Source organism: Falco punctatus (assembly GCF_963210335.1).
Source record: "Falco punctatus genome assembly, chromosome: 1".
In the NCBI taxonomy this organism is placed as follows: domain Eukaryota; kingdom Metazoa; phylum Chordata; class Aves; order Falconiformes; family Falconidae; genus Falco; species Falco punctatus.
The window spans coordinates 4,189,412-4,203,048 of record NC_137580.1 but is presented as its reverse complement, the minus strand read 5'-3'; the positions used below and the strand labels follow the sequence as shown (position 1 = coordinate 4,203,048).

The window sequence follows — 13,637 nt, the reverse complement described above, 5'->3', positions numbered from 1 at the left end:
TATGGTCTCCCCTCCTCCATTAAACAGGAACAAGAGGAAAAAAACCCAGTAGTTTAGAGGCTCTAGCACATAAAATACTGCATGACAGCAGTGGTGTTAAATTTAAGATTATGTAGTGGTTTAATAATTCAAAAGCAGAAACTGTCTGGACACTGCATCATCAGACATGTACATTTGCTGCATCTCAAGAGAGTCTACTATGCCATCCACTGAGCTTCCAGACAGAAGATTATGTCTTGTTTGCTGCTCACAAAGAACACTGACCTAGAGTGAACTCGGTTAATCTAAGACACTTAAGTGCTACACAGACATTTCACATATTTAAAGAGTGAACAGTTATGAAAGTGAATGTCGGAGGAATTTGCCAGCTTTCAGTAAACTTTGTTTCAAAAGCAACCTAGTCCAACACACATGTATTTTCTACACTGAAATTTTGAACACCTTAAAATTATTTTAGTAAGTACATGGACAAAATCAAGGGGGAGGGGAAAAAAAAGAAAAAAAATCCTTACTAAAAGCAGCATAGACTAAGGCTTGATGTTTTCTTCAGCCAGGTTCATACAGATAAGAGGGTCTGGCTGCCAAACACAGGAACAGAGGTTATGTTCTTAGCTCCTTATACTGGATTTTGAAGATTTACATTTAATGTACAGGATTTAAACCACGATCAATAAATTACAAAGTGGGACCATACGAACATCTCATTGTTTAATTCTAAGTTAGAATAATGGGAGCACGTGCAGCAGGAGCCCTCTTGCTCTTTTAAAAACCTGACAAATAACAAAAGCCACAAATAAGAAGTGCATTATCATTACAAACTTTTTCAATAAATTCATGAAAAATACATCTGAAGTAGTATTTAAATGGTGTTAAATCTGCTAAAATTATTTTCTCCTGAGCTGATGCCAAGGCTTAACAAGGGATAAAAGAAATACTCTGATTGGCTCATGAAATACTAGTTAAGGATGTGGAGTGGTTGCTATGTGATGTTATAAATAATTAGCATACCTTATTTCAGATAGAGCCATGGCCCAGATTTATGCCTGCACAATGGCTCAGCAAACTGGAGGGCTAGCCTGCAAGTGTAAGACCCTGTACTGAGGAAAAAGGTTTATTATTCTTAGGCTGTTTGAGAATAGCATCTGGGGTTTTAGGAAATCTATACATGCCATGAAATGCAGTGAAGCATCTGTTCATCAAAACACAAAACAACATAGGCAGACAAGTGCTGCTACAGGGTGAGATAAAGAGAGGTTACGTGACAACGAGATACATCTACAATGGTAATGCTCTCTTCCCTCTCAGCTCATCAGCACCTAATTAGGAAAAATAAAGTATCAGAACATGGGAGGACATCAGGTATTTTAAAATAGCTAAAGTGAATACAAGGGCTCAAAAAGCCACAGCTGATTTATGAGAAAGTTTGAGCAGACAAAGGAAAAATAATCACTCAGCACAAGAAGAGGTTCTGTTTATTGGAAAGGACAAAATTTTGGGTAATCCTCACACACTGAGAGAACATGTATTTTTGCTATGTTAAACGTGTCATGGCTGGGAGAGAAAGGCATTTTCCTAGAGAGGGAAAAAATCTGAACAAAAGATGGATTATTCCCCGCTGCCCCCCCAGTAATTTTCTTTACGTTTTGGGAAGTGAGGTAGGAAAAAAAGGCTCTCCTTTTTTTAAACTTAGACTTCAGTAACACACACACGTTCATGGCTAGTGGTAAAAAAAAGGCAGCAAGAGACTGTGTGCTAATTTGCCTCAGGCTTCTTCCAAGCAAAGTCTACAAAATAATCCAGCCTGTTGAATTATTTTTGATGTATGGTTCTGTCTAGCAAGAATAGAACAACACACCAAGTCAACTGATAATCATGCTTACAGGAAACCCAAGGGATGCCATCAATAAATTATCATTTCCATCACACAATAATATTTATATAAAAACAGATAGAATAATTGGAAAAATACTTGCAATCTGTGGAACTCTTCTAGTCTATAGTTATATAGAAAACACAACTTGGCAAAAAATAATCAAAACACATTAAACTGGAATTATAATTGTGAACTTTGCCTTTTTTGCATTCTACTCTTACAACTTCTATTACTATCTCCAAAGTTAGCCAAGTATACTGGAAAAAAACAACAACTCTAATAAACAAAAGCACAAATTGGGACAGAAAGCTAGTATTTACAAAATATACTTGCAGTATTTTTTCCCAAAGTGTAATTATTAAATGTCAGACAGAATTGTTTATTCCAAACACAGCTCTCAATCCAGAATTCTACTTTAAAATCTCAGAATTTAGTACCAGTTACGGCAAAACCCCTATAACCTTCGAGGCTTTAAGTAACTTGTGCCCTGAAATGTAAGCAAAAATACTGTAAGACATCAAAACATGGCTATGGTTAGGCTGCCTAGATGAGACAGATGAATCAGTAGTTTTCCTACTGAAACATTTTTAATTAGCTGCTTTTCACAGCTGTAAAAGAGGTACAATAGAGAAGTTTCTCAACTAGTTTAGAAAATTGTAAACTCAGGCACAGAAGTGTTAAATATCTTGCCCAGGAGCATGCAAAGCAGAAGTGAAAAAGTTGTGCTCTCTTAAGCAGTAAAGCTCTGCCCAACGCTTTCACACCACACTTTTAGATGTTTCTACAAGATGCATTTTGCATGGTTCACCAACTCCAGATACAGAGTGCCACTATGGAAGCAGCATATTAAAGAGTACATTCTTAATATAGGTTTCCTTTTTTTTTTTTTTTTTTAATTTTACAGTATCTCTAAGCCAAGATATTTTTATTTTACCGTTTAATAAATATTATCAAATGCTGGAAAGAGTATCTTCTGAACAGTACACCAGCATTTATGAACACAGCAAGTGTATCTGGTTCTCCAAACCTTTTGGTTGTGGAGTGAGTTGTCAAGTTAAAATAAATAAATCGATTTAAAATTTTTTTCAAGAAAGGGCAGTACAGAAACAAAAGCCACAGCTGCATCCAAGAAGGCTCTGAAAACCCCTGGAAACCAGGCTGACAACATCCTTTCAGTTTAAATATAACCTCTCCATGAAACAGGCATATCATCATCATTGGACTCTACTACTTGCATCAGGCCACACCAGTTTTGAGAGCCTGTCCTAGGAGGAAGACGTGCAGTATGTGGGAAACCTGCTCTTTAAGAGTGCTCTACACAGAGACCTCCATGAGGTTATCTCTATGGAGATTGAACTGGTTGACCGATGTCAACAGAGCTTTCACAAGTTAGTTTACAACTGACTTGAAAGCCACAAGGTGGAATACGTCTACTCTGGCTGTGACATATGCTTTGTTCTCTGTAACAACTAAAGAAGTCTTAAAACTCTTTTGACTACGATGATAAAGAAGGTTATTTTATGAGAAAAATCACAAACAAGCTTATTCTGATACCAGCCTGAAAAAATGAAACAGGCCAATATAGTTCGCTGCTTAGTACCTCAAGTAATTTTTTTAGTATTTAGTAAATACTAAAATTTAGTAAATTCTAGTATTTACAAAAAATCAGGAATTAACCCTGCAAAATGCATCTCAAATGAATGGCCCTGTAAAAGAGAACTCAATTCTCTGTATGTTTAAAAACAAAGAAAACGTTGTAAGATTAGAACCCTACAGCTTCCTTTTACTTTTGGATAGCACCTCGGGATTAATAAATATTCCCATCTGGAAGAGTGAAGAAAACCAGACTACCCAACATTGAAACTCCCTCTTTTAAGAAAGCCAAAAAGATTAGCAACCTTTTGGGTAGGGAGTAGAGATTCTTTAACAGACATGCACCCATCTGACCAATGATTTATTCATGCCCAGTTACCTGGGAAGCAGGTTGTTAGGTGCTCCATTAGTGCTTCTTGTGTGACTTGTTTTCGGGCAGAGTTCATTGCTGAGATGGCCAGGCAAAGGATTTCCCCAAGTGGAATAAACTGTGACTGACTGATGGGAGACATGCTGATGGGTGATACATCACCTGTAAAAAGACAACAGATGTGCAATGAAGCATTTTGTTTAAAAGTCTGCTCATAGAAGAAGGATGTAGAGATACAATCAGAGAAGATGCATACAGCTCTGTAGTCTTCATACTGAGCTAGGGAAAAAACTCTTACAATGGAGAACCATCCAAGAGCTTATTTCAAAACTTAAGACATGGTGAACTTTGAAAAATGGGAGTTATACACTATGCAGACATAGTTTCTCAAAGGGTGCAATAGACAGATTCAGAAAAATGAGAAAAAATTAGCACTTATGGCTGCAAAACCTCACGCTTGAATATACTACTAGGTAACTGCACAGAATAGTTGAATGTATTTCTCCGGACATAAAAGAGGAGATTTCACTTCCCTTTCACAGGTCACTGGTATGGATCACCCACCATTTCCACTTGACAGAATATTCTTTATTAATAGAAACAAAGATCAGGAAAAATTTTGCTAAGTTAAAGCACAGACACTCTTTAGAGGCACAAAAGCATTGAACACCTAAAGATTCATAGCCTGAATAAAACTCTCCCGGATATACAGTCAAATGTCTTTGTACAGACCACGTATTTTTTAGAAAAGAAGTTTTAATGATTCCAGGATGGCCTGAAAATTAACTTTGTTGCAACTTTTCTCACATAGTCTTTAAACAGATTTTATTAATACATACTTAAAATAAATCACTGAAATATCTTCAAAATTAAAAATTATAGGAAAAATTACAGTTTGGTAATACTAGTTTGACTACACAAATACACGTGCATTTGAACATACTTTATGTAAGTACAGAAATGCTTTTAGATTCTGCTCTGTACCTCCTCTTGAACTGGTAATGTTGCTGCCTTAACTCTCAAATTACGGACCTCTGATTTAGTGTTTAACAATATGTTGAACAAGCATGTGCACAAAGTTTAGGTCAAGCTGACCCACTCTCTGGAGTTGTCAAATGACCCAACCTCTCAAGCAGTCAAAACTCAAAGCAGAATGAAAGGACTTCCAGTCAACCTTGGGAAACAAAGAACAGATAATGGAAAGAACACCGTTACCTAAATTACCCAGAAAGAAGCCTTCAAGTGAGAAAGTTCTGGCCAAGAGGACACAAACCAATAAGGTGTTGCAACCCACAGAAAATCAGTTGCGAGCAGGACAAAGGTAATGGTAGTAACGGGACAGCATGACCTCCAGCTCAAACAGCCCAGTAAACTGCATTTGAATGAACCCATCAAGTCTTAACAGAAGAAACAAAGCCACCCACAAAACTCAGTCCCCCAAAAGCCCTGTATGTAAAACAATTGTCTTTTTAGAATTCGATTACTAAAAGTTTCTTTCAATTATGGCCCATTGTGAATTATACGATATTTTTAAATGATGCAGAAAAAATTTCTAACAGGTTTTGCAGCTAGGACCATGGTATGGGAGGGGAGGAGGGTTTGGGGTTGGTTGTTTTTTGCACAGAGAACTGTTACTATTAAATTAATTCGATTACTGTTAAAGCTGTATTATCATTGACTACACTGTTGCCTGAACTCCCAAATTACCGACCTCTGGTCAAACTGACCCACCCTCTCAAGCAGTTAAAACTGATGAACAAAAGGACTTCCAGTCAACCTTGGGAAACAAAGAACACCGTTACCTAAATTACCCAGAAAGAAGCCTCCAAGTGAGAAAGTTCTGGCCAAGAGGACACAAACCGATAAGGTGTTGCAACCCACAGAAAATTAGTTGCAAGCCGGACAAAGGTAATGGCAGTAATGGGAGAGCATGACCTCCAGCTCAAATAGGCCCTCTGCCCAAAAGAGGGCAAACCCCCACTTCGGGAGCATGCCCAGCTGGTAAAAAACCTTCAGCAGCACTATCTGAGGATGCGCACTGATTTGCATCAGAAGCGAGACACTTGTATCCAATCCTGTTCGTGAACAAAAATGAATATGTAATATGCTATGAATATGCAAGCACTCTGCTGTGTGTAACCGGTACCCTCGAGTAGCTTGGTGTGTGTGTTAGGAGGAAAGATCCCGCGTGCACCCTGTGCTGCAATAAACCAGCGTTGGCTTTCTAAACTATCATTTGGTTCGGAGAGTTCTCCTGGTTACGATTTTCGGTAACAGGAACAGTTCTCCAATGATCCCAAATAGAAGGAAGCAGCAGGCTAAAAGATTTTCTTTACCAGTGGGAAAGAGTAAAGACAGAACAAGTTGTGCTTGACCACGAATCCATTTCTGGCCACAGGTCAGTCAATAGCCAGGGATTAAGGTTCACCTAAATGGCTTTGAAAATCACCCTATTTATGCTGTCACAGAGCAATGCCTTGTGATTAAATCAGGGATCAAATTACTGGAAATTAATTCAAATTCAAACTTTCCTCCACAATTTAGAGGATCTGTTATTTGCCCTATTAATTCTAAATTCCTATTATGTCTATTAAACAGGAAGAGCAATTTCTAAAATTGATTATCAAAATGCATTTAACCTTGCATTATACCCAGCACTTTGGAAAAAAAAATAATATTGGTGGGAGTAGCAAATTGCATAACCGCTTCAGTGAGACCTATGAGCAATATTTTTCAATACACCAGCTGTACGAGCTGTTGTACAACAGTGACACACGTTACCCAAGACACAATAATGACTTAAAATACACATTTGTGCTATACTGTCTTCTGATTGCTTCTGCTTAATCAGGCCTGACCAGATCAATGCTGCAATCCCAACACAGCAGCATTCCTCCAGCTTCAACACAGTACTCCGCAAGATCCTCCTCTTTGTTATCTGACCACAGAATGATGACCTTAAAATACAAGCTCTTCTGGATAGTTTTTATTCGTATACACCTGAAAAGTTCCTGCCACGTGCTTTACAGTCAATGCCAATCAAGAAGATTGTAGGCAGTTTACAGGGAAAACATAAGAGAGAAGCTTTCACATGACTTGGGACCATTTGTCCCGTCATCATTTGAGAATGGAAAAGAACACCATAGTTATTATATTACTATTTACTAATAATTATACCTGCTGTCAACTTTAAACTTGTTTATAGATGAATCTTTGTAATCAGCCACAGAAGTTTAGCAACTTTGATCAACAGTCACCATGCACTTTACGTAGAACAGTTTCTTTAATGAGTAGTGTAATGTCTAAAAAGCATCAAAATTGTAAGAAATATACAGATTTAACTAAGCAATTTAAGAAATTACTGTCTTTCACATAGAGATTTTCTGTGTCATGGGTATCCTTGTGAGCACTACTAAGTTCACTTCAGTGCAATGTCATATATTGCACTCCTTGAGATTCAACCTTATCAGTTTCACTAGGCACCGACATGGGCTCCCTGAGTAGCTTTAAGGGCATCCAGGTGAAAGGCAGTAACGTCCTCATTTGTTTTATCTAGATCATCAAAGACCTGGCAATTTCTTAAAACAAAGCACCGCCTGGCAAGAGTATCCTTCATGTCTACTCCCAGCCATGTACTCACACTGACATCTACGCAGGTGCCAGGATGGGAGAGCAGGAGAAGACCTCTTTCTTTCCCTTGCACCTGGAATGATCCACTCACAGCTAACCAGAATGATATTTAAGATGTAAGGAATGGGCCTTAAAATCACAATCAGCTTCCTGATGGGGGAAAGGGACTGGAGGAGAGTTACACATGAAGCCTAGCAAGTGCTGCTAACTGACATAGGTTTGCTCTGCAGCCTCCCAGCTGCCCCCAGAGGGATCCTTGGACAAGAACTCAGTCACCCCCAACTGGGAATTAAAACTGGCTAAGTAAAAGTTAAGGAAGTTTACCTGGATTTTAGTAACCTTGCATTTGCACTAACTTTCCTTTCAAAGTAGGCCTCCAGCATGGAATTGCTTTTCTAGGTTAGCGTGCACAAAACACTCAGTCTGCACGTCTGACCCCTTCCAGCTGTGCTCGTCAACAGGAACAAGCTAAGAGTTTCCACCAAAATACCAATTACACTTCACATAACTCATCGATATAAAACATTCAGTATCAGTTCCTTAATGTTAACACAATCTCTAGCAAAGCACGCTATAGTTAATATGCTAAGGTAACATACATCCTGCTTGCAAATATTTGGGAGCTTAACAACCATTTAATTAACTACAAAAACTACTATAATACTCCATTAAATCATAATTTAAATGGCCTTAAATGCAATAGAAATGGCCAACAAATATTGGTTTTTATGAGAACTTTTATTTCTGTTTCGTAAGGTACTACTGCCAGTTCAGCCTTATTCTTTTCCACTAAATGCTTTTCAACCTTCTTCATTTTGACAAGGAAATTCTTATTTCACCTCTGTTGTGCCAGAATTACCTCCATAGCTTGCTGTCCATGGCTGTCTGCTGGAGAAAATTACTGGCTCTTGATTTAAAAAGGCTAGCGCACATCTGTAAAACTTTCAGCAGACCTACTGATAGAAAGCCAAAACCCTCTCGCTCAGAGAGGCTCTAATTTGCCAAGTTTTATCTTAGCTATCCCTATGGCTCTGGGAAATTACAAGCACTCTGTGGTTATAGTTAAGTGAACAAACTTCTTTGATGCACAACAACAGAAAATATTTTGCGCCTATGATTTAATATTTCAACATCAGTTATGCACATAAATACTGTCTAGCCTGTTGAACAGAAGGTTTACAACTTCTTTAGAAAAGATCTGCTTAAAAAAAAAATCAAATATGCTTTTCCTAATTTTTTTTGAAGACCACATCACTTACATAAAACATCTAGCATATGGCTCCTGTTAGCTCTGACTGATGCTTGTCTCAAGCATCTTTCTTTTGAAATCAAATTACTATCCTTGACTTTCACATGTTTATGTTCCCAATTAAATGACAACTGGAGCTCAAAAAGCAGTTTTCACCAGCTGACTGCATGTTTTGTTTAAATATGACACACACACACATATATATAGTTTTAGCTCTGTTTCTGCAGTGTCTTTCCAACCTTTTCTCTAAAGAATTTAAGCAAAAAAGTTTTCCAGTCTTCTTGTTTTAAGTGGCACTCAATTTTCAAAAATGTCTAAGCATGTAACAAACTATGAATGGGATTTGTCATCATCTATGCCTTGGGGATTTGTAGCCCTACCCTGTGGAAAAAAACCCAATTATTGTTACTTAGAACAAAAGATTATGTAGCACGTAAAATAAACACTTAGCTCTTACGTAGCACATTTCTTCAGTGGATTTCAAAACGTTCCAAAAAACATAACCATAACTATCCTTAACATGCAGATGAGAAAGTGATGGTCTGTAACCATCTGGGAATGAAAGTTGACACATCGAGAACCCACACCTGCCAGAACCTTTCCTGTGCCAGTTTATGTAGAGCCTCTGTTCTCTGAAAGTCTGGGTACCACCATCTTGAGAGAAAATGAGATAGACAATATTCTGCACCATGTATCAGCAATTAAACTATCAACTACATACTGATGCCAGAATTTTTATTTGTGATTCTGCTGCTGGAAATAAGTGACCTGGAAGTCAAACTTCCCGTCTCATTAAGTTTGCATGAAGATTGTTTGAAAACTCACCTCTTGACTTATAAATGGAACCAATTCAGTACAGTCATTGTGAAAGAAAATCAAGGGAATTACAGTGCAAAGCCACAATATATTAGAATTTATACACACTATTTCCCTGAAACGGGAAGAGACCCTGTGATTATATTTTGCGTCCTGCAAAATACAGAAGCCAAAGCCCAGTTTCCCTTCTCCATCCAGACTCTCAACACCTTTTTAACCTTTTGCTTCCTACAGATCAAGACAAACTTTAAACATTATTTTTAGCTTGGTTTCCACAGGAAATAAGGCTTGCACAGTCACAGTCTGTGTGCATGCATGTGCCAGGGAGTTGAGCCTCAGTAGACAACAGAGTGTTTGCTATGCATGCTCCATCTGCACAGAGCTTCAGGCATAGCCACCTCCCACTAGACAAGTAGAGAATCCAGTCAAAAAACACTTGCCAAGGGAAATCTGACTTCACTATTGCTGCTTACAGAACTACATTATTAATCAGAAAACATCAAACTAGAGTACAGTAACTTCATGGCACCTCATGACAAAAAATTGCTTGCCAACAGCCTGTTCTGGTCAACACTCACATTTCACTCTGGGAAGAACTACAGAAAGGTCCTTTTCAAACAAAAGGTAGATAACAAAACCAAAACTACTCGCTACGAGCAAAAAGAGGGCTCACTACTCGCTACGAGCAAAAAGAGGGCTCTTCAGTCTAAAATATTACCACTTTTTTCAAGAATACTGTAAGTGAAAAGCCTGCTTTAGAAAATGCACATTCTCAGATTTACTTCAAGAAAGGAGAGATGCTGAAGAAGTTACATGGCTGGCCTGGGTTGTACATGATCCCTTTCTCCCCCAAAACCCCAATGGGACTGAATCACTCTAATGACAGAATACTTACTAAGATGTAGCAAACAAAACCTTTCTTATGTGAACTCACAACAATGATATATAATTGCCATTTTAAGCCAGAGAACATTTCCATCTGATTAGACAACAGGAGGGAACAGGAAGAATATGCATATTTTTATGTATTATCCACATTACTCTGAAATACATTGGATCTGCACTAGCACACTAGCACAGAAAAGAACACACTTTACAGGCAAAATCTGAAATAAAGAGAATTAGAAGGTGTGTTGCTTGCACTGCTCTCAGACATAGCTAAATCCTCCTTTTAAACTATATTTCCTGGAGTATTTTACGAACAAAGCTGCAGGTTGTGTTTACTAGACATTAGACACATCAGAGGACTGATAACAATAAGAAAAAAAATACATTCAAGATTTGTCCATTTATTCCTCTTTAAGAGCAGCTTAAACAAAGGCTTGACAAATGCATTAACACACGTTCACTAAGCAGCAAGCTCCATCTGCACCCTGAAATGCACACACCTCAAGATGTACCTTTCCCTTGCAGACACAAATCACAAACACTTCAAGAATGTGACCTGGCAATGTGACCACTCCGATTCTAACCAGCCTGAAGAAAACACAGCAACCTTAATAATGACCAATCATATGACAAACACTTGCCTCTGAACAAGGTTCTAATCCCTTGCCAGTTATTAACTTTAACCACGTAAATTGATCTATTTAACCGTTCAGACCCAGCTAAAATCACGATCCCCAGGTTCACCAAGTGGCACTGACTTTCAGAAACAGGTGCTAAATTGCCCACAGTCAGCAGAATTGTCTTACATGCATTCATCCTGTGTATTTCCTGTGACTTAAATTTCCTTTTCTTTGTCCATGTCCTGTGGCCAGCTGCTTCCTGATCCAAAGTGATATCCCAGCACGTGTTACAACTACGATCATAAAAAGTTTCTGCTGGAGCACGGAACTTTCCCAGAGGATTCAGTCGAGGAGATACTGGTGGCATTGCTTATCCTGGGAAGGAGGAGGGTGGGACTGTGGTTTTTTAATATATTGTGTGCTTTAGAATGTATTTCCTCAATCAATGTTTTTCAAATGCATCTTTTATTAAATGTCCACGTCTATATTCCTGGCACACAATATGTTAAAAAAGGGGGACTTACCTGAACCCTTATAGTCTGGTTCCATGCTCCAGTAAAGTATGTAGAGTAGCTGTGATGTAACAACAATGTGCATATTGGGGCTTTATATCACTGTGGAAGCTGGCTGAATGCAGCATAGGTCAGTGCCACAGGACCTGAAAGAAGAAAAACAAAGCATGCTTTTAGGCAGTAATATGCTGAACACCCACCTCTTAAAGCAGGAAACAGCAGCTTCCAGAAAATAAAAAATAATGCAGTATCTATGCAGGTCCACTGAAAGGAATGCTATTTCACACAATTCTCTGATAAGCACAAGAAATAAACGGTTAAGAAATGACAGGGGAGGTGGAGAATCTAAAAGGGACTACAAACATCAATTCCCACACAGTGTTTTGCAAACATCTCTCTCTTTTTGCCCTATTTTCATGGAATGGCTGGAATCACGTTCTGACACCACCCCCTGTTCCGAAGGCACTCACAGTCTTCGCAAAGCACCTCTCCACTGCAGTGCCTCAGGATTCTGCAGTGTCACTCCTCTTCTCCCTGGCTCTCTGCAAAGTGAAGTCATAGGAATGGATCAGCCAACCTGACTTCTCACTACCCTGCCCAGAATCCTTTGTGAACCGAAATGAGTCATCGCTCTGAAAAAATCCACAGCGCAACATTCCAGGTTTCTCCCTACGTCTGCGCTGGCTTCTTTGTCTTTGAAACGAAGTGCCTATGTGCCTGTGCTTCTGGAACGGTGCCCAGCTGCATTGTACAGGATAACAAGCCAGCCTCCTCATTTAGTGGACAAGAAAGCTATTTACATGCATTAGCAAAGACAAATAAAGCTTTAACCCTCTAGTCAAGACAAAAAATTTACCCCAACATACCTTCCTGGAATACACAACCCTGCAATACAAAAAGCCACAAATGCAGAGACATACGTGCGGGCACACACACTGGCACAGAGCAGTATTTTCTTAAATTACTCACTATTTACCATGACACCAGTTTTTACTCTATCAATTAAAAAGAAAGATTTACTCTCCTTCATCCGTCCTGAAGAACGCTGCAGACCTGCACATAACAAACAGCTCTGGTGCACACTGGATCAAAGTTGTGCTGCTGCAAACCGTTTATCAAAAAATTAGAAGCAGTGGACAAGTTCTTGCAAGCTCAATTTTCATCACCCCATTCACTATTTGGGCTCATAACAAAGTGAGCCCTGAAACCATGCCAGACAGAAAATGTCAAACTGCTCCAAGTGCCGAGAGCCAGCAGAACTGCTTCAGCTTCTGCTGCTACTGACAAAGAAGGTAATGCTCAGAACGGGGTCACTGTGTCAGGATCTCACTCCCAGTGCTACGTTTTCCTTTGCTTGGCAAGGATATGCTAAGCTAAAGCATCAGGAAAACACGGAAGAAGAGGCAGGAATAGTGTGTGATGAGAGATAGATGCTGCTGTTTTGGAGAAACATTTGTAGTTGTTTGAGGGTTTTCTTTTAAGTGAAGGAAACATTTTAAATTGCCTTTACTGTAAAAGAACTATTTCTAGTCGTGATCGAGTCATCAAAATGTGAAGACTGATATGCAGAAATGGAGGGGCAAAGAAAAAAAGAAGTGCTGCCATGAGGCACTTATTTAAAGGTTCCTATATCCTAAGCACTCTGAAATAGTTTGAAGCAGAGTAGGCACATAATCCATAAAATCCTGAAACACAGCACTTTAGGACTTACCTGTGCTGTGCTGAACAGGCAGGTCGCTTGGGTTCTGCCCTAAATGAACACACCAGGTGTTCAGGACTGACTGAAATACGAAGATCACCACCTCCCTACGCTGCAAGCCTGAGTCTTACAGCTACCCTGGCAGTGAAACAGTCAAACCCTGCCTAAAATAGGTCTATGTAAGTGTTCCAAGAGAGCAAGTAAATAGCTGGGTTACACAACTAACAAGTCACTTTAGTTTACAGGTCTATGACAACAGTTATGCAGCAAAGCCATATTATAAACTGGCTAATTTACAAGCGTAAGGTAAGCTGGGTGCTTTGCTACACCTGTAGTTACACAGTAGCCAAAAATCTCAACTTTAAAAACTGTGGTTTTGCTATACAC

General features: G+C 39.0%; 1 protein-coding gene across 12 annotated transcripts in view; it reads right to left on the bottom strand.

Annotated features, from left to right (window-relative positions):
• The window catches only part of STOX2 (storkhead box 2), a 93,952-nt gene that overhangs the window by 16,139 nt on the left and 64,176 nt on the right, over positions 1–13,637 (bottom strand). For 6 of the 12 annotated variants that reach the window (XM_080375272.1, XM_080375277.1, XM_080375276.1 and 3 more), the window contains one exon: positions 3,846–3,998. In XM_080375272.1, the coding sequence (XP_080231398.1) occupies positions 3,846–3,998 (153 nt within the window). The other 6 variants (XM_080375278.1, XM_080375279.1, XM_080375269.1 and 3 more) reach the window with 5 other exon arrangements.